Raw genomic sequence first — 27800 nt, forward strand, 5'->3', positions numbered from 1 at the left:
TATTAAAATATTAAGATATAAAATATACAACAGTTTAAAAGAATATAAAAGAGATAAAAGAGAACAGCAGCTAAGAAGGAGCAGATAGTCCACGTTTGCCCCTTCCCCTGGTCTTTAAAGCTGCTGCCCTCTGCTGCTGCTGCTATTTGCTGCTGGTGTTGTGGCTGCTGGTGTCTCTGGAGAGGCAGGTGGGTAGATCTTGTGACTCCAAGTGCGACGCTAAGTGGCAGCCTCTGGCACCCTGCCTTAAGTACCTGTGGGCGGGGGCAGAAGCAGGCTCAGGATCACCCGGTGCAGCTGCTAGCTGGTCCTCCTTCCCCAGGCTCCTTCCCGAGCAGCCTCTGGCAGCCCCGCCTTAAGTACCTGTGGGCGGGGGCAGAAGCAGGCTCAGGCTCAGGATCACCCGGTGCAGCTGCTGGCTGGTCCTCCAAATAAATGCTAGCACTTAACCATTGCTTTATTATTGTGATGTACTTTTATGATAGAACATAGGAAGCTGCTTTACACTGGCAGACCATTGTCCCAGCTGGCTCAGTACTTTCTACACCGCCTGGCAGCAGCTCTCCAAAATTTGAGACAGAGGTCTTTCCCAGCCCTATTTGGAGATGCCAAGGATTGAACTTGGGGCCTTTTTCATGGATAGCATGTGTTCTACCACTGAGCTATAGCATTTCCCATAACAGCTTTATGATACTATGAGTTTGTTGTTTTAGCCCTGGAAGCACTGCTAAAGGGCAGTACAGAAATTCACTAAAACAAACAATGCCTGCATTTATGCATAACACTAAGCAATGATTTATGTTAGCCATGGTTTGTTGCTTTTGCCATGAATTGTCTTGCAGATTAGCAGACAAACCACAACCTAGTTTTCCTATTTCTATTTGTTTCTCTCCTGCCCATTTTCCAAAACCTTCAGAGTGGTTTCATTTTCAGACTGCTCTTGCTGGGTGTGCCTCTGTTTCAGAGCAGAGAGGAGCACAAACAAGCCAGACACAAGCCATGTTTCTGGGTGCAGACATCACAATAAGCCATAATTTAAACATGCCAGACTTCATAAGTCAATAACAAACTATGGATGCTAATAGTGGTTTATAGCTGGTTAAGAAACCATAGTTTGTTTGTGGGGATGGGTTCAGACACAATTACCAGCCAGATTTTAACACTTAGCTTTCTTTGTGAACCAGGCCAAAAACTTTCACTCACTAAGGTAGGGATCTTGAACTGCTTACTTTCAAATAGATGTGCCTAAATCAAGCGTAAAATGGCTAGGAAATAAAGGGGAGGGTGTTCAGATGGGAAAAGCGAGTCTTTAAGAATATTGCATCTCTCCTCCCCTTACCTTTGCTTGATTAATCTTTAACACACTTGTGGAGGGTTAAAGCTGGGTAGTCCAGATGTTCCAGCATCAGGCGATGGTGACTTCAATCCTTCCTTTACTTTCTGCTTGCAAGACATTTGGTTATAACATGTTCACTGTGCTGGGATTCGTAGGAAAATGGTCTGATGAAACTAATGAAAATTGCTCTCAAGGGAAGGTCAGTCAGGATGTGACCAAACAGAAGCTTCTCTGCTGCCACAAATGCAAGAAATATGGCTACACATTTTAAGTGATTTTGAGCACAATTCTATGGTCCCTAGACAGCATCCAAGCCATAGAATTGTCTAGAAACCCCCCTCAGAGTCCCTAGACAGAGTTATGACTTTAGAGGGTTTAAAAAACAAACTTGGAAACCTCTTTTTGACTTCTCCCAGCCATTGCAGAGCCCTGTATGAGGCTGGAAACCTGGTGTTCTGGGGGTGTGCCAGTGGGCGGGGAAGGGGTGGCTGAGGATCTGAGGGATTTCAAGCCCTCCCAGCCCCCAATCCAGTAAACAATTAGATACTCTCCAGAGCACATCTCAGAAGAAAGTGCAATTGAGTTTAATGGGGCTTAGTCACAGGTAAGTGGGTGTAGGATTGCACCCTAAACCTTTGCAGATTAAAAGTTGTCCTCAAACAATCAGTAATGGCCCAATTAGTCCTTCTTGCATGCGGAGCAGAGTGTGAGGGCGCCTCTCAAAGGAGGTACTGTAAGTTTCCTTTCCTCTCTGATGCTGATCTCATGCCATGTGTAGTGTCTCAGTGTGCCAAGCCAGTGCTATCCAGCATGTTACAGTGGCCTACTTTTCCTAGGCCCCTGAGCCACAGTTGAGCAGAGAGATTTGCATTTGGGGCTAACAAAATGGAGTCTTGCTGGCAACTGGTCAAGAGAGGGGAGAAATGAAGAAAAGGCTTCAAATGTTGGGATCATGTCTGGCCCCTTGCTTTTAAAATATAAAGTCAAAATCAGAATGTCATCTTTCTCATGCAGCATAACCATACATTTATAAACAGTAGTCCACTTTTGTCATGTTATTTTGCGAATTTAGGTTATGCTTAATCAATACTAACTACTTCAAAAAGAACGCTTGAATTCTGCCACCTCTACTTAACTTACCACTGCTGCTTTTGTCTCTGTTCTGCTCATCCTTACTTGCCCCAATCAAATGAACTTTCATATAACAAGTCCTGGCAATCAGTTTGCTAGTTTATTAACAAGTTACGCCTGCTTTTATTGAGCCTAACAACTTCATATCAAAGGACTCAAATTGCAGATCTAGATTACAACTCCTAATTGGCGTGTAGTTTAGGGCTGCTATTAAAACTATAAAACTGATTTACTACAAAAAGAACAGATCCAAAATACGTAAGGAAAGGAATGTGTTATACGCTACTCCCCATACAATATTGTTATGTACTAATAGCTTGTGCATAATATAAAGATCTAACCTCTTATTTGTTTATCAATAAACATTTTTTTTTAAAAATCTGGCTCTTGAGCCAGAAAAGGTTCCTAGAGCAGCAACCAAGGATCATTAATAAGACAGTCCTTGCCCTCAGGCTTACAACTAAAAGGAATCAAAAGGATAAAAGGAAAAGGCATTGGGAGGGAGGGGAAAAAGCAAACTCAGGAACCAGTTCTTAGTTATAAAGTTCTTATCATGACTAGCTGGAATAAAAAAAGTCCAAGGAGAGGAGGAACCAAAGGTTGCTGCTGGTGTCTCAAATGGGTCGATGGAGTGACCCGGCTTTCCTTCTGTCCCTCACCTCAGTGTGATTTATTTATCTGCGTTTTTCCTTCATTGAATATGTGGGGCAGTGTCCAGTGCTGCCCATATGCTAGTAGGACCCACAAACAGCACAACAGGAAGCTAGCAATTGTGGAAGCAAGTGGAAAGGGTGGAAACATCCATTTTGGTAATGGGCCCAATCAGCGGAGCCTGCAGAAGAGAGCTCCATTGACCTGTCCTGTTCTGGAAACAAATGGGGGTTGCTTTGAAAAGTGTTAGTTCCTGTTGTGCTAGTGGTAGTTTCTGTGGATGCAGTCCCAGCTTCCCCCTCATCCACCCCTAAGCTGCTGGAAACTAGAGGAAGAGCTGAGTATCATCAGCCCTACTGAAGTTACTTCAGCCCAAGCTTCTAGATGACTTTCTGCAGGGGCTTCCTGTAAATGTTAAAGAACCATAGGGGGTAAGATGGAACATTGTGGCCTAGCATAGGTCAATGGCTATGGAGTGGAGCAGAAGGTCTCCAGCACCATTTTCTGAGACCACTCCTCCAGAAAGGACCAGAACGACCATAACACTGTGCCTTCTAGGCCCAACTCAGATAAACCCTGGAAAATCAAGGTTCTAAATCACACAGAGAACTTCCATGCAAAGAGAGAACAGTGATGGAGGTGGAACATGCAACAGCAGTGGTGGAGGTGGGGGTGGGGGTGGGGTGGGCAGAGCAAGCACACTCATTCCCTCTTCCCCTACTTGCATGTAGAGGTTACATGCTTTTCAAAGGGCTGAACAGGACTAAGGACTACATTGCATGTTTTTGTTGTTTATTTGCTCAGTCGCTTCCGACTCTTCGTGACTTCATGGACCAGCCCACGCCAGAGCTTCCTGTCGGCCGTTGCCACCCCCAGCTCCCCCAAGGTTGAGCCCGTCACCTCCAGAATATCATCCATCCACCTTGCCCTTGGTCGGCCCCTCTTCCTTTTGCCTTCCACTTTCCCTATCATCAGTATCTTCTCCAGGATATCCTGTCTTCTCTTTATGTGGCCAAAGTACTTCAGTTTTGCCTTTAGTCTATAGTCCTATAGACTATAGTCCTTTTCAGGCATTCAGTAGCCATGGCTACTGGCTTCATGCACCTTCATTTAAAAGTCCGTAGAGGGCCCCACACATTCATGTGGGACCCATTTGGGGAACCATCCTGTGGCCGCTAGTCAGCGGCTAGACAGCCATAGGATATGTCGGTTCTTGGAGATCCAAACTTCCCCCTCTCCCGCGCTGCCTTGCAGGCAGCTTGGAATGGCCCCGCGCTCCACTCTTGGAACAGGAGCACAGAACAGTGAAAACAGGGTGCTCCAGGGGGCATTCCGGGACAGGACACATCTTATGTGTCGTCTGGCAGCCACTTCCCCCACTCCGCCTTCCCATGGCTAGACAGTCGAAATTGGCTGTCTAGCCGCAAATGCAGGGTGGCTGAAGTGCGGAGGGGACGATCCCCTACGTGTTTCTCCAGCCCTGCATTGGATAGGCGGTCACCTCTGAGTTCAGAGGCGGCCACCTATCCCATAGGATTGCGTCCTCCCGGACATTTGAATGGAAGTGCATCAGATGTGATTGTGACAAGCTTCACCTTGAACTATGTGCATTTATTATTGTAGAAGACCCCCACTGTACACATATTGGGATACTCTATGGACATTCTAATGAATGCACGCATGTCAGGTTGGAGTTCGCTGTGTTGCCCAAGCACATTCACTCTCCATGTTACTGAACACCTGCAAAGGACTTACGTTGATGGCCAAAGTCAACCTCCTTTTCCACATGATTTTATGCATCTGTACTGAATTTCATCTGTTCTTCATCTGAGTCACATAGCTTTCTACCTTCCCCGCCACCCCCCAGTAATTCCTCAAAGTTTATTTTGGGCACTTGCACATCTTAAATAATTTTTGTGTTATCTGCAGGCTTGCCAGTTCACTGGTCATCTACTTTTTTTTAGCTCATTAAATGACGCTTACTAAACAGCTTGTGCTCCATTACTTTTGGTTTTCAGCTACATAGACTACGTCATTAAATTGTTAAATTAATACATATACCATGTCTGAATAATGTTGGGGGGAGGGTTCTCATTGCCCCTTTAAAAAGGCAGCAATTTTTCAGCATTCCACTGTGACTATTACTGTTATACGTTGTGCAATGCCACTGGAGGATGTGAGACTTTTAACCTTCCCAAGAGCTCTTTGCAAGAAAAGAAAAGAAAAGAAAAGAAGAGAAAAGAGGAAGGAAGGAAGGAAGGAAGGAAGGAAGGAAGGAAGGAAGAAAGAAAGAAAGAAAGAAAGAAAGAAAGAAAGAAAGAAAGAAAGAAAGAAAGTAAGTTATGCAGCAGTTCCAACTGGAGTGTAAAGCTGTTGAAAAGTGTTAGCTGCTCTGCCAACTTGGCAACATTTTTTTTCTAATAAAAGAAGTTACCCTAGACTGGGATTCCAGATGTGCCAGAGCTACTTTTACTGGGACTATAGAGGGGATGCAGTGTACAAACACTCAAAAGAGGTGTGGACTTCCTTTTGTAATTGCCCAGCATATTTGTCTTACATCACAGATAATTTGTGTCTTGGAGCTTGGGAAATGGTAGTGTAAAAAGGGCTGCTTAGGAAACACTGGGCACCATCCAGCCCAAATTATGTACCCTTAAAGCCCATTCATTTCAAGAAATCTCTCTAGTACTTAAAAATACCTACCTTTAGCTCAGCCTTCTCCAACCTGGGTCCTTCTAGATGTTACAAGCCCCATCACTGCTGACCAATGGCCATCCTGGCTGAGTCTGATGGGAGCTGTAGCCCAAAACATTGGAAGAGTCCTACAGGTTGGAGAAGGTTGCTTAGGTGGATCATACCCACAGATTGGGGGTGGGAGAATCTTAGATTAAAAGATGAACCATATAAAAACATCTTTTCATCATGGCTATTGAGAAAGAGTTCATTAAAATGCACCAGTCTTTTGCAAATTACTTATTAAACCGTATTGAACACTGGCAGACCTTTTCCTGACATAGAAGAAAATGGAATAGTTTCTGTGGAGTTTTCGGTGTGTGCTTTAGATTGTGCCACAGCGGTATATGTAATCTACACATCCATGGGACCAAGCGATACCCCCTAAGCACCACCTTCTTGAGCTGACCATGGGAGCAAAACCACAGCAATGTAATACCCACCACTTCCAGCTCACACAATCATCCCAGAAGGATACCATGGTCGATGGTATTGAAAGCCACCAAGAAATCAAGGAGAATTGACAGGATCACACTCTCCCTGTCTATCTCCTGACTGACATAGGTCATCATACAGGGCTGTTTCCATGTCAAAGCCTGGCCTGAACTCTGACTAAAATGGATCCAGATAATCCATCTCACCCAAGAATGGTTGAATAAATTTGCCAATCCCATGTTCATCTAATTAGGTATGCGGTCTAAAATTGGACGAATTTATTATGATGTGCATCTCTTACCCCCCCTTTCTCTCTCTCTCTCTCTCTCTCTCTCTCACACACACACACACGCACGCACACACACACACACTCCAATAGCCATCAACTATGTGGCGTGGGAAATGGGGAAATGTATTTATTTATTTATTATATTTTTAATCTGCCCAATAACCAATATTCTCTGGGCAGATTACAGACAGGAGCAGACACAGAATAAGTTGCAACCCATGTTCATGTGTAAGAATAAAGTTATTTATAAAAATTTCCAAAGCAGCTTTCCACAAAGTGCTCAAGGTGAAATGGATTAAAACAGATGCAAAACCATTTCAAATCACTTAAAAACAGACCATTCAGAACATCCAGCACCTTTCCCCATTTTTCACTTTGCAGGAGTGAGATTAAAAGAAAGGGTCATGTAGCCCGTCTTGCTCCAGAGCTTGTAAAACCCAGCATGCTTGTGGTCTTAAACCATCGTCTTTTGTTCGTATTCAAGATGGAGTGCTGGAGAAGAGTGTTGCTCTAAGAGCTAAATTGTGTGCCATAATCTAAGATTTGCTTGTGATGGTTTTCTAATAATCCCCAAAGGTGCAAACAAACAATATTTAGGGCACAATCTTATGCATGTTTAAACAGAGAAAAGGCCTACAACTCCCAGCATTCCCCAGCCAGCAAAGCTTGCTGTAGGCCTTTTCTTTGTCTAAATATGCATAGGATTGCACCCTTAAACCCTATGAGTGCTATGCTAGGGTAGAAAGTTATTTTAATCTATATTTTGGTTTATTTATTTATTTATTGCAACATTTATATACCATGCCACATCTAAACAGATTTCAGAGCGGGGAACAATAAAAGATAAAAAGAATAAAACACAATGTTAAAAACAGAGTTCCAATAAAAACTGTTTAGTTCTGTAAAACAAATTTAAGTAATATTGCTAATGTGAGATAAACAAGTGCAATTCAGGGAACATCTTGTTGGACTTTTACCTGGGATGCTTGGGGTTCAGGTCCCACCTCCTCCATGTATTGCCTGTGGGCAAAAAATAGAGTAACAATTATTTAATAACTTGTTATAATGCATATAGCATGGTGATTTACAGAGTGGAAGAGGACAGGTCCCTGCCCCAAGGAGCTTACAACCTAAACTTGAACACAGAGGAAACAACAGAGGAGAGAGGGAACAGGACCAACCCTATCATTAGGCAGTGTGGGGCAGCCGCCTTGGACAGCAGATGCTGAGGGTTGGGGAGCAGACAGAACTCTGTTTGTCACACAGCCTGCCCTACACCCCTATGTTAGCCTGCTGTACTCAGGTGCAGTGGAGGATGCTATCCCATTGCCATTGTTGAAGTAAGATTCAACTGCCAGTCCAGTTGGGATCTGTGCATTGAAAGGGTGGGGAGGTGCCATTTTGTCCATTGGGACCAGCCGTGGGAGAGCCAGTGGAGACAAACAGGGAAGCTGTATGTGGTTATTTCAGTTGTGTATGGTTAGGTTTAAAGTTGGAGTTACAGCACAGCATGGGAATGAGGTGGTTGAGCCCAACGCTTCATGGAAGAGGTAGATTTTGAGGAGGGATCTGAAGGTAGCAAGAGAGGTGGCATCACACAGGTGCTCTGAGAGGCAGTTTCAAGCACACAGGGCAGCCAGAAGATCTTTGGATGGCTGGTGGTGATGGTGCTGGAGGAGTAATAGTCTTGGGCAGGGATATTTTGGGATATAAAAGTGGAGAGAAGGGAGGCAAGGCCATGAAGGGGTTTGAAGGCAGAGGGAAGGAGTTAGTGCCGGATCCAGGAGGAGACAGAAAGCCACTGAAGGGATTTGAGGAAGGGCATCACATCACCAGCGTGACGAGAGGGATGAATGATTTCTCAGTTCTACCATCTGTACAATGGGGATAATGGTAATTTCACAAAGCTTTGCAGGTTTAAAAGATGCTATATAAACACTTAAAATGATAGTTACAAGAGAGAGTGTTGTAGAATAACATCTGTGATTATAATCTCGGAAGTAGAACTTGCCTTTTAAAATCTTTGTATGGCTCGTGACTGATCATGAACTGTTTTTATAGGTTCCAAATTCAAAGGGGGAAAAGTGATCCATCCAGTTACAAGAGCCTGAGACACAGTTTCAGGACCATATTCCAGACAGAGGGGTAAGAACGTATGCAGTTGTTATATGTTTATGATTTCATTGTTAAAACATTTTAAAAATTCTAGTTACACATCATGATTTGATTTGATTTGATTTCATGTTTGTATACTGCTTTTCTTTCTGAAAGGAAAAGCCCAAAGTGACTGGCAGTAAGTACCAAAATATCAAAATTACAATCAATATAAACGCACAATAAATAAAAAGTTTGGTACTAGACCAAATAAACTAATTAAATATGAAACATTTCAATAAAATCATATCAATATATAACTGATTGATACAATATTGTATCTAACTAACTAAATCCAATAATATACCATAACCATAAACACCTTAGGGAGCAATCCTATGGCTGCTAGTCAGTGGCTAGATGGCCATGAGATACATCAGTTTCCAGTTCCCTGAGAACTGACCTCCCCCCCCTTCTGTGCTGCCTCTCAGACAGCTCGGAATGGCTCCGCACTTGGAAGAGGAGCATGGAGAGGTGAAAATGGAGCATTCCAGGAGGCATTCTGGGACGGGGAAGGCGGAAATGCCAGTACGACACATCCAATATGTCGTCCGGCAGCCACTTCCCCCGCTCCGCCTTCCCATGGCTAGACAGCCAAAATTGGCTGTCTAGCCGCAAATGCAGAGCAGGATAAGCACGGAGAAGATGATCCCCTCCATGCTTCTCCTGCCCTGCATTGGATAGGTAGTCGCCTCCAAGTTCAGAGGTGGCCACCTCTCCCGGTAGGATTGCTCCCTGAGACATTTTTTAATCTATCTTGTGTTCTTTTTAACACCTGTTAAAGATGTTGTGACCAGAAAGCTTTCCTGCTGCTCTTTTATACTTGAAATGCCAAATTCTGCCTTTCATTATGACCAGTCTACATTGACATAAGTGTAACTATCTTGTAATTTTAATTGGCCTTTTTATACTACAGGACCCACGTTTTTGAAAGGATGCTATATTAATATAAAATTACAATTATTTTGAATTATTTCAAAATTATTTTGAAATTACAATCAAAACATTGATATTCCAGTGAGTAAATGGCTGCATTCACAATTAATGCTGTTTATGCCATTGTTTATGTTAAACATGGTTTGTTGCTTTAGTTGTGAATAGTTTTGCAGATGCACAAACAAACCATGACTTGTTTTCTCTGTTTCTGGTTTGTTTCTCTCTCACCCATTTTGCCAGCCTTAAGAGCAGTTTTGTTTTCAGGCTGCTCTTGCTGGGTGCCTCTGTTTCAGGGCAGACAGCAGTGCAAAAAAGCCAGGGATAAACTATGGTTCTGGATTCAGACATCACAATAACCCATATTTTAAACAAGCCAGACTTTATAAGCCAATAACAAACCATGGCTTGTATTTGTGGTTTGTAGGTGGTTAATAAATCATGTTTTGTTCATGGGAATGGGTTCAGATACAACAACAAGCCAGATTTCAACAAACCACAACATGGCTTAACCGTATGTGCAAACCAAGCCAATACCTGAGTGTAGAGTAAAAAAAATATAGGGTTGTATCAAATGGTAGCTCTGCCTCATCCATGGGAAGTATGTTCTCTTCTGCAAGTAGGGGCACCCAACTTTTGGCAATTCCTCCTAACTGCTGCAGCCCTCTGTGCGATACTTGATTATGTTTTAGAGGGTCTCACAACTTTCAGCTTATGGGGCAGGAGGTTTAAGTGGGTTGGGGGGATCCCTGAAAATCTGGTGCCTTGACTTGCATGAGTAGAAGTGGTTCCTTCCCAGGCAAAGTCAGTGTTGGATACAACCCCTTATTAGTATTTGGTGAATATGTGAGTTTGGAGGGAGGTGGAAAACCAATGCTCAGCTCTTCATATCAATTAGAGTATTTCTTAACCAACTGAGGGACTCCTGGTGTATAAAATTAAGCATGTATGTACGTTTTTATGTGATTGGGCTGAAGTGTTTAGAATATTTCCTAATTAACTATGAAAAGGATCTTATTTTATTAGCTGTTATGCAGTGGCAAGTTTTATGCAGTACAGGTGCATGAGGTAATGCTGACACAATGGGAAAGCTGGTGTACCTATGAGGCATAAAACCTTCTTTGGGATTTTTATTGCAAGGAAGATAATGATAAAGTTTTGTTTCTCTTGCATTACATAAGAGACATATTTTCCTTAATACCTTTAGGTAAAGTCTGAATAAAAATAAACAAACTGTTTAAAGAAATTTTCCCTGAAATGTAGACTTAGTTCAGAGGTCTAGTTCAGAGCCGCTCTGCAGCTCACACAGGAGCAAAAGCAACTGCTTCTAGGCGAGCAGCAGCGCCTCCTGCAGGTTGTTGTTGTTGTTCAGTCGTTCAGTCGTGTCCGACTCTTCGTGACCCCATGGACCATAGCACGCCAGGCCTTCCTGTCCTGCGCTCTCTCCCGGAGAGTGCTCAAGTTCATATTCATTGCATCCGTGATGCTATCTAGCCATCTCATCCTCTGCCGTCCCCTTCTCCTTTTGCCTTCAGTCTTTCCCAGCATCAGGGTCTTTTCCAGGGAGTTTTCTCCTCGCATTAGGTGGCCAAAATATTGGAGCTTCAGCTTCATTATCTGTCCTTCCAATGAGCACTCAGGGTTGATTTCCTTTAGGATGGACTGATTTGACCTCCTTGCAGTCCAGGGGACTCGTAAGAGTCTTCTCCAGCACCACAGTTCGAAAGCATCAATTCTTCGGTGCTCAGCCTTCCTTATAGTCCAGCTCTCACAGCCATACATTACTACTGGGAAAACCATAGCTTTGATTAGACGGACCTTTGTCGGCAAGGTGATGTCTCTGCTTCTTACTATGCTGTCTAGGTTGGCCATAGCTTTCTTCCCAAGGAGCAAGCGTCTTTTAATTTCATGGCTACAGTCACCGTCTGCGGTGATCTTGGAGCCCAAGAAAGTAAAATCTGTCACTGCTTCCATTTCTTCCCCTTCTATATGCCAGGAAGTGATGGGGCCAGATGCCATGATCTTCGTTTTGTTAATGTTGAGTTTCAAACCAGCTTTTGCACTCTCCTCTTTCACCCTCAACAAGAGGCTCTTTAGATCCTCTTCGCTTTCTGCCATTAGGGTGGTATCGTCTGCATATCGGAGGTTGTTGATAATTCTCCCAGCAATCTTAATTCCGACCTCTGATTCATCCAACCCGGCATTTCTCATGATGTACTCTGCATATAAGTTAAATAAGCAGGGCGACAATATGCAGCCTTGTCGTACTCCTTTCCCAATTTTGAACCAATCGGTTTTTCCATGTCTGGTTCTTACTGTTGCTTCTTGACCCTCGTACAGGTTTCTCAGGAGACAGGTAAGGTGGTCTGGTACTCCCATCACTTTAAGAATTTGCCACAGTTTGTTGTGATCCACACAATCAAAGGCTTTAGCGTAGTCAATGAAGCAGAAATAGACGTTTTTCTGGAATTCTCTTGCTTTCTCCATGATGCAGCGAATGTTGGCGATTTGATCTCTAGTTCCTCTGCCTCTTCGAAACCCAGCTTGTACTTCCGGTAGTTCTCGGTTCGCATACTGCTGAAGCCTAGCTTGTAGGATTTTGAGCATCACCTTGCTGGCATGTGAAATGAGCGCAATTGTGCAGTAGTTTGAACACTCTTTGGCGTTGCCCTTCTTTGGAATTGGAATGTAAACTGACCTTTTCCAGTCTTGTGGCCACTGTTGAGTGTTCCAGATTTGTTGGCATATTGAATGCAGCACTTTAACAGCATCATCTTTTAGGATTTTAAATAGCTCGGCTGGAATACTGTCATCTCCGCTAGCTTTGTTGTTACTAATGCTTCCTAAGGCCCACTTGACTTCACTCTCTAGGATGTCCGGCTCAAGTTCAGTGACCGCACTATCATGGCTATCAGGGACATTCAGATCTTTCCTGTATAGTTCTTCGGTGTATTCTTGCCACCTCTTCTTAATCTCATCTGCTTCTGTTAAGTCCCTGCCTTCTTTGTCCTTTATCATGCCCGTCTTTGCACAAAACGTTCCCTTGAGATCTCCAATTTTCTTGAAGAGATCTCTAGTCTTTCCCATTCTGTTGTTTTCCTCGATTTCTTTGCATTGTTCATTTAAGAAGGCCTTCTTGTCTCTCCTTGCTATTCTCTGGAACTCTGCATTCAGTTGGGTATATCTTCCCCTTTCTCCCTTGCTTTTCGCTTCCCTTCTTTCGTGAGCTACTTGTAAAGCCTCATCAGACAGCCACTTTGCTTTCTTGCATTTCTTTTTCTTTGGGATGGATTTCGTTGCTGCCTCCTGAACAATGTTACGGACCTCCGTCCATAGTTCCTCAGGCACTCTATCTATCAGGTCTAATCCCTGAAATCTATTCCTCACCTCCACTATATATTCATCAGGGATATGATTTAGGTCATACCTGAACGGTTTAGTGGTTTTCCCGACGTTCTTCAATTTAAGCCGAAATTTTGCAAGAAGCAGCTCATGATCTGAGCCACAGTCAGCTCCAGGTCTTGTTTTTACTGACTGTATGGAGCTTCTCCATCTTTGGCTGCAAAGGACATAATCAATCTGATTTCGATATTGACCATCTGGTGACGTCCATGTGTAGAGTCGCCTCTTGTGCTGTTGGAAAAGAGTGTTTGCTATGATCAGCATGTTCTCTTGGCAAAACTCTATTAGCTTTTGTCCTGCTTCATTTTGTACACCAAGGCCATGCCTGCCTGTTATCCCGGTGATTTCTTGACTTCCTACTTGAGCATTCCAATCCCCTATGATGAAGAGGACATCTTTTTTTGGTGTTAGTTCTAGAAGGTGTTGTAGGTCTTCATAGAACCGATCAACCTCAGCTTCTTCGGCCTCAGTGGTTGGGGCATAGACTTGAATTACTGTGATGTTGAATGGTTTGCCTTGGATTCGTACTGAGATCATTCTATCATTTTTAAGATTGTACCCCAGTACTGCTTTTCCCACCCTTTTGTTGACTATGAGTGCTACTCCATTTCTTCTAAGGGATTCTTGCCCACAATAGTAGATATGATGGTCACCTGAATTAAATTCGCCCATGCCTGTCCATTTTAGTTCGCTGATTCCCAAGATGTCGATGTTCAATCTTGCCATCTCATGTTTGACCACCTCCAGCTTACCTTGATTCATTGATCTGACATTCCAGGTTCCTAAACAATATTGTTCTTTACAGCATCGGATTTTCTTTTCACCACCAGACACATCCACAGCTGAGTGTCCTTTCGGGTTTGGCCCAGCCGCTTCACTCTTTCTGGCACTACTTGGAAATACCCTCTGCTCTTTCCCAGTAGCATATTGGACACCTTCCGACCTGAGGGGCTCATCTTCCGGCGTCATATCTTTTAGCCTTGTGATACGTTCCATGGGGTTTTCTTGGCAAGAATACTGGAATGGGTTGCCATTTCCTTCTCCAGTGGACCACATTTTGTCAGAACTCTCTGCCATGACCTGTCCGTCTTGGGTGGCCCTGCACGGCATAGCTTATGGCTTCACTGAGTTACGCAAGCCCCTTCGCCACAACAAGGCAGTGATCCATGAAGGGGTCCTGCAGGTTACCAAAACCTTATTTACAAAGGCTGAAGTGAGCACCATCATATCATTGGGAGAAATGTCTTAATGTTACAGGCAGTTCAACAATGGGACCAAATTCCTAGGAGAATGGTGGTCTCTCCTTCACTGGAGGTCTTCAAGCAGACGCTGGACCACCATTTATTAGGAATGTTCTCGCTCTGGGTTTCCTGCATCCAACAGGGAGTTGGACTAGATGGCCTATAAAGCTTCTTCCAGTTCTGTGGTCCTATCCAAATCTGGGTCGTATCCCAACCTAGGGTTGTTTAAGACTGGAAGTGGCCATGTAGTGATGATAGCACCATAGACCAGGTTCAGACGTAATGGGAAAACATGGTTTCCCCCTATAAGAATGAACAATGACAAACCTCAGGTTCACATGCATGCTCCCTGTCCCCTCTCCTCTTCTTTCAGTTTTAAAGTAGCCACAGTTCCCGTGACATCCAAACTCAAAACTATACTTTGTTTAAACAATGGTTAGTGAGAACAACTCAAGATCAAACTGGTTTCAGATCCTGGCTTGTTCTCAAAGCATTGTTTAAGGCTTAAACAGTTCCATGAGTTCTCTTATCATGGGGAACTGTGGTTAGTTTAACTCAGAAGGGGAAAACTTTCAGTCTCCTTATAGGCACAGAAGGAGGAGGGGAGGGGAGGGGGGTAGCATGCAAGTCTGGATGTTGTTCCACCTTGTTCTTGTTGCAGGAAACTATTGTTTCCCCATTTAATCTGAACCTGGCTGTAGTGTTCATAGGCTGAACGTAGGTGGAGTGCCATTTTTGGTGGAAAGGCAGGATATTAAACAAACAAACAAACAAACAAGGAACAATAATGACAGGAGCACTGCTGCAGTTGTCTATCCTAGCCCTTAAAGGAATAAAAACTAGTTTGTCCCACTGAGACCCAGTTTATATGTTGGTGCGGGTTGCTGGCAAAGCACTTACTTGTGTAAGGTTGCCATGCACATCACATCAAATTTAAATGCACCTTCCACTTCTGTTGATCTATAATATAGATTCTATATGCATGTGGTATTAGCACACCATCAGCATGCTCACCTGGGCTGCCAATTGCTGGCATGCTAATGCTGCATGCATATAGGCTGGTCACATGGTAAGTGCATTTAAACATGGCACTATGTCTGAGGAATGCTTGTATAGGTAAATGCTTTACCATGGTCCACATCACTCATAAATCAGGCCTGAATTCGTACTTCACTGCAGTACTAGCACATAGCTATTCAGAAGATTGTTTTATAACCACTATCATTTTCAAGCATTTCCCCAAGGCATAAAATATTCTTCTTCTTGCCACTATGATTTCTTGGTCTGGAACATGACTTTAGGCATGTCATTTTTCAAGTTGGTAATAACAGGCAGTCTCTTAAAACAATACAAAAATAACATGCTAAATCTTAGTATGGAATAAGAGGACAATAACCTTTTGAAAAGCATCTGCTCCTAGACTTTTCTCTGTCAACGCTAAAGATTAGTGAATGTAACACTTACTCTTTTAACACAGCAGACATCGGCTTTTCTGGGGAGCGCTTTCTTACTCACGGCAAGCCCCTTTGGTGAGCTTAGCCATTGCCAAACAATAAGTGAAAACTTTTGTACTGGTGTTAGGCTGAGTGAGAGCTGATTAGGAATCTGAGAATCTACCACAGGCAAGCCATAGTGTTGACAAGAAGAGAGCATGAAGAATTTTGTTTTTCTTGTTCAAATCTTGTTCTCAGTCAAGGGAAAGAGTGAAACACTTGTGTGCTTTTTCAAATGTTTATTATATGAATGTCGCTGTAAGAGAAATTGTGAGCTCTGCAGGATAAGAAAAGTGCTGTTCTTAGAACAATTCGGAGTTAACCCTACAGCTTATTAGTTGTCAATTACTTGTATTCGTATCACAAGACTGTTAATTTTCTTTCATTCTGCTGGCATAAAATTCCACATGGAATTTGTATCAAGACAATTATGAGGAGCAGGACATTTCCATGGTGGCATTCAACCTGTAGAACTCCCTCTCTAGGGAAACCTATTTGGCTAGCTTACTGCAGGAATTTAGGAAATTGGTCAAAACAAACCCTATTAACTAAGCCTGTAGGACATGAAATAACAGGCTTAAGTTACAGGAAGGCAGATTTTGGATGAACATCAGAAAAAAAATAACCCTTACCAATGCTCAGAACAAACAGAGAATGAAACCAACTGTGGGTTCTCCATCGCTGGAGGTACTCAAGAAAAGGCTGGACAGGCATCTGTAAGAGATGCTTTAAACTGTATTCTTGCACTGAGCAGGACTCAAAGGCCTAAAAGCCCCTTCCAGCTCTGTGATTCCCTGATTTTATTGTATGATCCTTATTTAAGGAGTCAATTACACTGGCCAATGATGGCTGATCATTGTTTTTCTTTAACTCAGATTATTTTATGTTTGGCTGCCAGGTTTGGTTGCTTTATCTGAATATTTTATTACAGCATTTGTGTTGAAACCCAGGAGGAAGCCTTTTTTGTCTCAAAAATTTCAGCATAAGCCAAAGAGGACAAGGAAAGGGATTGAGCCTAGCTAACAGAATCTGTAATAGCCTTTGTTTCCACTGTATGCTGGAAGCAGTTATATAGGCTGTCTCTAGTGCAGAGTTTGGTGAGACAAACTCTGGGTTGGTAATGTCACTTGGCTTATCCATGGGTCCCTAGAACTATTGAAGTGTGTTCAGTGGCTGCCCACCTTTACTTTTTTAACATAAAATAAAATAAAGTTTTTACTCACTTGATTATTCAGCTGGTCAGAAGTCGTTGGGGGAGAGGGGGAATAAACTTCTCATAAAAGAAGTTGTGTGGACTTGCCTTTGTTTACTTATGTTAGACAGGTACAAAGACGTATTTCAAAAATATATCCATCCTTTCCCACTTGGAGTTTGTGCATGTTTTAAAGGGGAATGTGACCATTTCGACATAAATGTGCACTTCAAGACTAACTTACTATGCATACAATATTTTATTTGGCTATCTGCACCCACGTGCAAAATGTAATAAGCAACCCTTAGCCACGTAAGAGAAACATCAACATTTTTGTTTCTTAGAAATGTGCAATTAGACCAGGAAACTCTGACCACTACAAATACACACAACTGTCTTGACCCTGCACCACAGGCCTTTCATTCCTCAACCCCATTGACAGGTAATGTTCTGTCAACATTAGCCCCCTTTTAGCCAAACAGCTCTGCATAGGCTTTATGGCATGTGGATGCTAATTAAGGAGACACTTAAATGCAAAAACATTACCCAGTTTTTCCAGGTGGGTATTTGGAAGCACGAAAGGCCATGGATGTGGCATGCACCAACTATATTAAGCATGCAGGCACCTGCTTTGTGGGAGAAATGAAATGGAGATGAAGCCCCTGTTACTAAATAAAAACATTTTGGTTGAACTCAACTCACAAGTTGAGTTGAAATAACACAAAAGGAGCCATTAAAAATAGGGCTGTGCTTTTTGAGAGGTTTCTAATTAATGGAATTGCTGAAATGAAGGCAACCCAGGAGGATGACCAGAGCAGAGAAGCCAGTAGAAGGCACACCACTGTGCTGCCTCCAGCCATAGGCAAATTGATTATATGGTGATGGCCTGGGATATATTCTGATAGTATAATATCCTTGTCCATGGCAACCAATGTACTTCGGTGCTAATAGAGGAGAGGGAAGAGCCGCCTCCTGGCTCCTCCTGGCTCCCCTGGCTCCTCTTCCTTGAGCCAAGCTCTCACAACAGTGCAGCACAAGTGTTAATTTTGTTGCAAGTACACAGGTCAGGCAGCCACTGTGTGCATGGACACAATTAATGCCAGGTCAGATGGTAAAGAGCAAGGGCAATTCAAAACCCCAAATCAGCTGAGCTTGATTACCAGAACGGGCAGGGCAAGGTTTAAGCACAGCCCAAACAGTGAGCCAGATCAGAAAGTGATCAAGTTGGGGGCGGGGGGAGGGGATCACAGAAGGTAACCTAAGATTGAAGAAAGCAGGAAGTTTGATGATGTAGAATAACGAGAGCAGTCCAGAGATGAAAGACACCGGACTGGGGGGAAGGTGGCTGACACAGGGTGTGATGCAAATGTCTGCTGCATACTAGGAACAGAAATCATCCCATAAAGTGGAATGGTGGGAGATTCAGGACAGGCAAAAAGAAGTACTTTCCACAGTGCATAACTATAGAATTCACTACCACAAGATGTAATGATGGCTGCCAACCAGGGCAGCTTTAAAATGGTATTAGACAAATTAATAACCAAGGCTATCAGCAGCTACTAGTGTGGTGAGCCAGTGTGGTGTAGTGGCAAGAGTGTTGGACTAGGAGCTGGGAGATCCGGATTCTAGTCCCCGCTCGGGCGTGGAAGCTCACTGGGTGACTTTGGGCCAGTCACAGACTCTCAGCCCAACCCACCTCACAAGGTTGTTGTTTTGAGGATAAAATGGAGAGGAGGAGGATAATGTAAGCCGCCTTGGGTTCCTTGCAAGAGGAAAAAAGGTGGGGTATAAATGCAATAAATAAATAGTCAGTTAGTCAGTCAGTCATGGCAATATATTATCTCCAGTATCAGAGACAGTATGCTTTTGAATACCAATAGCTGGTGTATATGGGCTATACACCAGCTATTGGTGTACAGGACCCTTGTGCTCATGTCCTGCTTGTGACCTTCCCATAGGCATCAGGTTGGCCACTGTGGAAACAGAATGCTGCACTAGATAGACCTTTGGTCTGATCCAGCACAGCTCTTCTCATGCATGTTCTTACATAGCTGCTGCTGGCTTGGAAGGAGCATCAGTTGGGGAGGTACATTTGATACAACCACAGATGATGGTCTCCAGTTCCTTGATCTGGCCGTGGAAGTAGACGGTGCAGGGATTATTATCTCTGCTTTCCTGGATTGAAGATTGAGCTCTATGATTACTTTACAGAAGACTGGAGAATCCATTAATTGATTATGGAGTCAAGTTCAGAACAGGGTAAAAATAGATCCCTTTCTTGTACAGGGGGGAAATAAACATGTGCTATTATGTTAATTATTGAATTAGGATTTTTGTTTTGTTTTGTTTTGAAATGATCTAGGATGAGGAAGGATAAAAGAAAGTATCTAACAACTGTGAGGTCAGACTAGAAAAATCATAAAGTTTGAGGCCCGTCCTGTAAAATCAGATGTAATCTTGTATAGCCAAGGCCTTGGCAATCCTTAGTTAACAGCTAAAACCTATGTCTGGGGATTTGTTTAGGGCTTGGAAGGCCAGCTGGTATCCTTGTGCTCAGGGCTCAATATCCTTTACAGGCTAGCTAATAATCTGTGATTCAGCCAAGTTTAAAACCCACTAGCTTTTCTTCATTCATAGTTGTTTTATATAACCTTTAAATCATGTGTTCTCTTGGCCTTACTTTGCCACTTTGTATGGCACTTAACGGAGATCATCCAACTCGGAAATCAGGCAACCCTAACTGAACGCTGGCTATTGCACAGAGCTGAAGGATTTTATTTTTACATTGCAAATGGTATTCTGCCATGTATATAATTGAGATGTATGTTGAAATATGTGGTCATCAAGCCTTGATCAGATGCCAGGAACATGCAGCTGCAGTTTTTTCCCCTTCCTCTAGCTGATAAATACCATGTTGACACTATTTCCCATCTGACCTGTCTCATAAAAATGAAGCTGTGTGCATAAATAAAATATAAACTATCATTATTTTCAGGCCTTAGAGATTTCAGCACTCATTTGGCTTTTTTATCATTAAAGTTCAAAAGAAGAAGAAGGCTGAGGAGAAGAGAAAGCCAAATTTATTTTATTCTGTTTAGATTTCCACATCACCCTATTTCAAGGGGTGTAATTCTCTGCTAGAGAGTCTAAAGCAGGGGTGGGGAACCTGTAGTTCTCCAGATGTTGTTGGACTACACCTCCTATCATCCCTGACCATTGACCATACTGGCTCATCTGATAAGTCCGACAACTTCTGGAAGGTGAATGATCCTCCACCCTTGGTCTATAGCAGTATGAAATGTAGACAACTGTCCTTTTCACTACACTGTCTCCTCCCACTCCCCAAAATTATAATTAGGATAGGGCAAACGGTACATTTGGTTAAATGCAGCATGTGTTCCCAGATCTAATAAAATATAATACAGGAAGAAAATGTTCTGTGGCATGCTCTCTCTCTCTCTCTCTCTCTTTTTAAAGAAACCCTAATTTTAATCATTTCATTTGCCTAATTTCATTAGCTATTGTTTCCAAAATAATTGTAAACGCTGCCAGATTTTTAAAATGAGGCTCCACTTTCCTTCCTTTAGAAACAGCTAAAAACCTATTCAGAGTAATTGAAGCCCACAGATCTTTAGAGGAAATATACTATTATTTTCACAATCTCTTTAGAAAGAAAAGAAAGAACCACCTGCATCTGTTCAGAACGAAAGGTTAATAGGCTGGATTAAGAAATGTGGGGGCCGTATCTGACCCAGAAGTCACATTTTGCCATGCCAACAGTCACAAGCACAGCTGGACGTATTCAAATATAGCATACGCATGTGCGTACACAGAACCTCTCTCAGTAACATCCACCTCATCCTTTCCTGCCCTAAAGTTTTCTGCAATATGTACGGTATTCTTTGGCTCAGCCCTGGATGTGTCTTGTGTCATTGCCCTGTACAGTTCTGCTGAGCGCAAGAGTCACCTGACAGGTTCCTCTCTTGCACTTTGTAATCTAATCCTCCGGGGAGCACACTTCTGATGCTTCTTTTTGTATTTGAGTCCTGACATCTGGGCATAAAATATACATGTCTCTGGTTAGGTGGGGATGTATGCTTAAACTGCCACATTTTTCCTGAGAAAAGGGAGCAGAGGTCCGATTCTTTCCCCAGTCACCAATTCTATACCTTTGCTGAGAAAAGTGCAGAGTTAAATGTATGCACACCATTAAGGCTGACATGAGATGTGTGTGCTTTTATTTATTTATGTATGTATTTATTATTTATATAATGAATCACTGTATTTTATTTTAAATTATTTTTAGGCAGCTTTTAAGAATAGAGCCCTCTGCTTTGCCCCAAATATCTATACAAAATAAATAAAAAAGGGTGCCATTCTATGCATGTTTAGACAGAAAAAAGTCTGGCTGGGGCATGCTGGGACTTATAGGACATTTTTTTCTGTCTAAACGTGCATACGATTGTGCCCTAAATAACCTAAGCAGCTCTGAAGTTGCTATTTATTATTTATTTAGAGCACAATCCTATGCATGTTTATACAGAAAAATGTCCTACAAGTCCCAGCATGCACCAGCCAGCCATGCGCCTTTAGTCAGTTTATATACTGCTTACCATCTCTAAAGATACCTATAGGTAGTTTACAGAATCAAAGATTAAAATACTTCATCATCAATATGAAAACTCATCAGTGAAAATGTTTAAAATATTTAAAACCCAAGGTAAAGGCATAATAGCTAGCAAACAAACTAACTGGGTAGCATAATCATTCAAGGAAGGCCTGGATAAAAAGATGGATCGTTAATTGGCACCTCAAACACGCCACAGCTGGCACCTCCTGAATTCTTGGGGAAGGGCATTTCAGAAGGTGGGCACCACCACAAGAAGGCCCACTTCTGGCTTGCCACCAGATGGCAAGCTGCAGATCACAGAGCAGAACCGCCCAGAGAGCTTCGACTATTGGGTAGTATAGAAATGAAATAAATAAATAAATAAATCACAGCACAAACAGTAAGGGTTCTTCTGATGATCTTAGCGATCGCACGGGCATACCAGGGAAGGCACTATTCCAGGTAACCTGGCCCCAAGTTTTTCAGGGCTTTATATGCCAACAGCAAGAACGACCAACATTTTCACCTTTATGAAGGTTTCCAAAACAAGCTTATTACTATTTCTGGCATCAGCATTTTACTTCTAGGAAAAGGTGTTAGGTTTCACAGTGGTAGTGGGAGAAAAGAATGTACTTTATTTTGGCCAGAACCGAAACAGGGACTTCCATACCCTCATTGGATTGCCAAGGTATAACCTGGTGACCCTTTAGTACCTCTGAAGCAGTGAAAACAGTGGTGTAGTGGAGAAGAAACACAGTGGAATGCAGACTGTTTTGGAGCAGGGGCGATGACATCACCTGCTGGAGCGCCACAGTCATTGAAAGACCATCCTTGCTCTGGCAAGTGATGTGGTGAGAATGAGGCTTTCATGCTTTACTGCTGTTTGTACCAGATTAGCATATAGGAAGTTGGAGAATGGGGGATGCTAACAGATTAAATGACAACAGTTCTTTTTCAAGGCTTCTTTTCTTTTCAATTAAAAGCTAAGGGTTGAACTTTAGCCAGCTGAAGATCTTTCGTTAATGCTGAATGTGATTTACAAGTTCAATCTGTGCAGTCAGAAGTAATCAATACTGAGTTCAATGGAGCTTACTTGCAAATAACTATGCAGCAGCCATGCACCATAAATGTAAGTGTGAGGTTTTATTAGTAGTTTATTTGGGATGTCTGTGTTTTAAACCAGTGCTAGTTCCTTTGGGTATAAAAGACAGAGAGACAGACAGACAGATCAATCTTGGGGTCCTGGCTATGGATTCTTCTTGGTGGCATGGCTATGGAGGCAGATGATGAGCTCTCGCACTTCAAAATGTACCACTACACCACTGAGTGAAAGTCAGTGCAGCCATGGCTTCTCTGCATGGCTTCTGCCATGGTTGCTGCACTCCGTTCTCTTCCTACCTACTGGAACAAACAAGACTCTTGTTTTGCTCCACAACAGTTGAAACAGCAGTGCTCAAAGGGCTTGGAAGAGGAGTGGAACGGTACAAGCAATGGCTATATCATCTTTCACTACCATGGAACTGTTCAACTGGCTCCAGACTTAGTCATGCTTAGAGTTGTTGTTGTTCAGTCGTTCAGTCGTCTCCGATTCTTCATGACCCCATGGACCATAGCACGCCAGGCCTTCCTGTCCTGCTCTCTCTCCCGGAGCGTGCTCAACTCCATATTCATTGCATCAGTGATTTTCTTGAAGAGATCTCTAGTCTTTCCCATTCTGTTGTTTTCCTCGATTTCTTTGCATCGTTCATTTAAGAAGGCCTTCTTGTCTCTCCTTGCTGTTCTCTGGAACTCTGCATTCAGTTGGATATATCTTCCCCTTTCTCCCTTGCTTTTCGCTTCCCTTCTTCCCTCAGCTACTTGTAAAGCCTCATCAGACAGCCACTTTGCTTTCTTGCATTTCTTTTTCTTTGGGATGGATTCCGTTGCTGCCTCCTGAACAATGTTACGGACCTCCGTCCATAGTTCCTCAGGCACTCTGTCTATCAGGTCTAATCCCTTAAATCTATTCCTCACCTCCACTGTATGTTCATAAGGGATATGATTTAGGTCATACCTGAATGGTTTAGTGGTTTTCCCGACGTTCTTCAATTCAAGCCGAAATTTTGCAACAAGAAGCTCATGATCGGAGCCACAGTCAGCTCCAGGTCTTGTTTTTACTGACTGTATAGAGCTTCTCCATCTTTGGCTGCAAAGGACATAATCAATCTGATTTCGGTATTGACCATCTGGTGATGTCCATGTGTAGAGTCGCCTCTTGTGCTGTTGGAAAACAGTGTTTGCTATGATCAGCGTGTTCTCTTGGCAAAACTCTATTAGCCTTTGTCCTGCTTCATTTTGTACACCAAGGCCATGCTTGCCTGTTATCCCGGTGATTTCTTGACTTCCTACTTTAGCATTCCAATCCCCTATGATGAAGAGGACATCTTTTTTTGGTGTTAGTTCTAGAAGGTGTTGTAGGTCTTCATAGAACCGATCAACCTCAGCTTCTTCGGCCTCAGTGGTTGGGGCATAGACTTGAATTACTGTGATGTTGAATAGTTTGCCTTGGATTCGTACTGAGATCATTCTATCATTTTTAAGATTGTACCCCAGTACTGCTTTCCCCACCCTTTTGTTGACTATGAGTGCTACTCCATTTCTTCGAAGGGATTCTTGCCCACAGTAGTAGATATGATGGTCACCTGAATTAAATTCGCCCATGCTTGTCCATTTTAGTTCACTGATTCCCAAGATGTCGATGTTCAGTCTTGCCATCTCATGTTTGACCACCTCCAGCTTACCTTGATTCATTGATCTGACATTCCAGGTTCCTAAACCATATTGTTCTTTACAGCATCGGATTTTCTTTTCACCGCCAGACACATCCACAGCTGAGTGTCCTTTCGGGTTTGGCCCAGCCGCTTCACTCTTTCTGGCGCTACTTCGAAATACCCTCTGCTCTTCCCCAGTAGCATATTGGACACCTTCCGACCTGAGGGGCTCATCTTCCGGCGTCATCTCTTTTAGCCTTGTGATACGTTCCATGGGGTTTTCTTGGCAAGAATACTGGAGTGGATTGCCATTTCCTTCTCCAGTGGACCACATTTTGTCGGAACTCTCTGCCATGACCTGTCCGTCTTGGGTGGCTCTGCATGGCATAGCTTATGGCTTCACTGAGTTACGCAAGCCCCTTCGCCACAACAAGGCAGTGATCCATGAAGGGGGTGCTTAGAGTAGACTCACTGCAATCAATGGAACTTAAGTTAGTTCTTGCCCCAATGGATTTAGCATAACCCATTGTTGTTGTTTTAATTATTGTTTTATTGCAGGCTCCCCCAACCTGGTGCCCTCCAGCTGTGTTGGACTACAGTTCCTATTACCCCCAGTTAATATGGCAAATGGCCATGCTGCCTTAGAGTTGTAGTCCAACACATCTGAAGAGCACCAGATTGGGGAAAGCTGTTTTATTGGATTATTGTGTAGCAGCCTCAGATATCAGTGATAGAAAGGTGGAGTGTAAATGCTAGTAATAAATACATAAATTTTCTGAAAGCTTCAATAAGGGAAATACAGAATTACAGGAATTGTAGGTGCAGCATTTTCCAGTGTCTTCCAGGAGTCTTTCCATCCTCAACGTATGTACAAAAAAACACAGTCTCTGGGGAGAAATAAATGGTCCCAGTGGGGAATTAAAATCTTCAAAGTAGGAGTCATCCCTTGAACTTTGTTCATGTATTACAAGAAAACGGGAGCCACAAAACATAAAATTTAATTGAGACTTGCTAGAGTCAGGCTCCATCTAACAGAGTATTAAAGGTCACATTAGCTTTCTGTTAAGGAGAAGCAGATCAGCCCCTTTGTGAAATTCCTATGGAACCTTCCAATCGATGCCTATGACATAATATCCATCCTCAACTGCTATGGTGAACTTTTTGTTCAGTTGCTTCAAATCAGACTTTTTGCAACTGAATCTGTTTGTGCTTGATCCAGTTTAATTTCAGAGTTGGTTTGCGTTTTGACAGTCCTTTGACAGCAGAGCTACAGAGGATATCTGTTTATCGAGGATTGGCAGGTTTATAGCCAACATAAACAGAATCTGATGTTTATTGTGGTAAAAGCCTGAAACCGGGGATTAGCCAAAACTATTGACCAAAGAAAATCCTTTTAGCATGGCCAGATACTATAAATAATAGTCTGGATCACATTTCTGCTTATGACTGCACACTCTTGTGTATTCTTTTGCTAATGATTTCAAAGTTGAACTGTTAAGAATGATTAATCCAGGGTGTGTGTGTCTGAGTCTGTGTCTGTGTGCATGTGTCTGAGTCTTGTGTGGACACACGTGTAATGCGTGCATCTTTTAGTCTCTTTTGTCCATATGTAGCATTTTAAGCAGCAGATGCTAGCCAGTTCATTATTATAATTGTATAAACTAGTTTAGCCAATACATTTTAGTTTAGGCCTTTCAGAGGAATTATAGTGGTTTTAAAGGTGAAGACCGACATAGTTATAGAGCAGCAAGGCTACTTTGGAAGTGCCCTCACTATGTCTAGCCCAAGCTTTACCTTTCCTCTCTAGGAGTGAACTCTAAAAATAAGCTGGTTCTGTATGTTTAAAGCAGCAGCCACTGGGCAGAGTGCCGACTGGCTCACCAAGAAACCTCACACTCAATCATCCAAGGAGTTGTGCACTTTTAGAAAGTTAAAAAAGAAGAAGCAATTGAGTCATGTGTGGTGTAGTGGTTATAGCAGCCTTCCCCAACCTGGCACTTTCCAGAAGTTTTGGACTACAACTCTTCCCAGCATTCCTGACCATTAGCCATGCTGGCTGGGGCCCATGGGAGTTGAAGGCCAAAACATCTGGAGGGCACCAGCTTGAGGAAGATTGGGTTAGAGAGTGTTAGATTAGGACCAGAAAGGTTCAGGTTCAAATCCCCACTCAGTCATGACATCTTGAGCCGCCCACTAGCTGTCAACCTAACCCATTTTGCAAGATTGTTGTGAGCATAAGAAGTGGGGAAGAATGATATATACCACACTGAACTCCTTGGAAGAAAGGGGGTCTATAAAAACAAACAATGTTAGTAAGGTGATAAATGAACTGATAAACATTCATGCAGTGCTTTTAAAGAGCAAAATTGATACTGGAGCTGGGGTTCAATTTGCTGATGTGTACGCCTGTCATTTCAAGGCTTTTCTAGACGAGGATTTCATTGTGTGCGTGCCAGTCCTCACTCATGGTTGTTTATGGGTGCTTTAAACAATGATATCATTGTCATGTTTCCCTCTTGTGTTTTCCAATCACTTTCACTCCAGGGGTGGGGATGCAGCCTTTTTTGGAATTTTGAAACAAAGTGCAACTCTCCACCAGTGTAGTTGTGTTATTCTGCTTTTTTCCACTATACCACACTGGCATGGCCACCTAGAAGGTATGTAGGGGAAAGGTGTGGAAAGGCAAGAAAGGGGAGGGGGATACCTTTGTGTAGATTTCCAGTCTTAATCCTGCAAAGAATCCAGAAACAGAAGCAGCAGGTTAAAAAGCCTTGTCTAGAAAAGCTCTCAGTTACAAATCCCAGTGGAAACCAGGATCACTCTCAGCTGATAGGCATGTTATGAGCTTTCTTTTGATGTTTCCTGTTCTCACCCAAAGATAAGTCCCACTGTATCAGATTGAAGGTCCATCTTCTCCATTATTCTGTCTCTATCAGTGGTTTGCCAGATGCTGCTGAGAAGTATACAAGTGGGATATTGAGTCCTTTCCACCTACCCTGTTGTTCATCACTGCCACCTGGTATTCATGGTACACTGCTTTGGAACATGACAGATCATGCAGTGGGACATCTGAGCCTCTCTTTCTGAGGGCACCCTTCCCATGCTGTCTGACAAGTTCTCCCCAAAACTGGGGAGGTGGGGGAAAGGAATTCAGAGACAGTTTGGGGCAGAGTGAGGAGATGCAGCTAGGAAAAATAAAGAAAAACATCTAGCATTCTTATATGAGCGCTATGTAAAGGTTCTTCAGACCAGACCTAACATCTACAGTCCAGTTCTGAGGCTTGTTATAATAGCAAATGCGTACTGATGGTGGAGCTTTTGGGATTAGAACATAAGGAGAGCCATGATGGATCAGACCAGTGGCCTATCCAGTCCATCATTCTGTTCTCACAGTGGTCAACCAAATGCCTATGGGAAACCCACAGCAGGACATGAGCATAATAGTACCCAC

At 42.9% G+C, this 27800-nt stretch overlaps 1 protein-coding gene across 4 annotated transcripts in view; it reads left to right on the forward strand.

Moving 5' to 3' along the window:
• SLC25A21 (solute carrier family 25 member 21) overlaps nucleotides 1-27800 on the forward strand; it is a 438251-nt gene that overhangs the window by 315823 nt on the left and 94628 nt on the right. For 2 of the 4 annotated variants that reach the window (XM_084843384.1, XM_084843370.1), the window contains exon 3: nucleotides 8637-8720. The exons of the other annotated variants lie outside the window; for them this stretch is intronic. In XM_084843384.1, the coding sequence (XP_084699510.1) occupies nucleotides 8637-8720 (84 nt within the window). The remainder of the gene's footprint in view (nucleotides 1-8636; nucleotides 8721-27800) is intronic. 4 annotated transcript variants of the gene reach the window in all.

This window comes from Heloderma suspectum, chromosome 1 (genome assembly GCF_057233095.1).
Source record: "Heloderma suspectum isolate Gila_16-S chromosome 1, 16-S_ref, whole genome shotgun sequence".
Lineage (NCBI taxonomy): Eukaryota > Metazoa > Chordata > Lepidosauria > Squamata > Helodermatidae > Heloderma > Heloderma suspectum.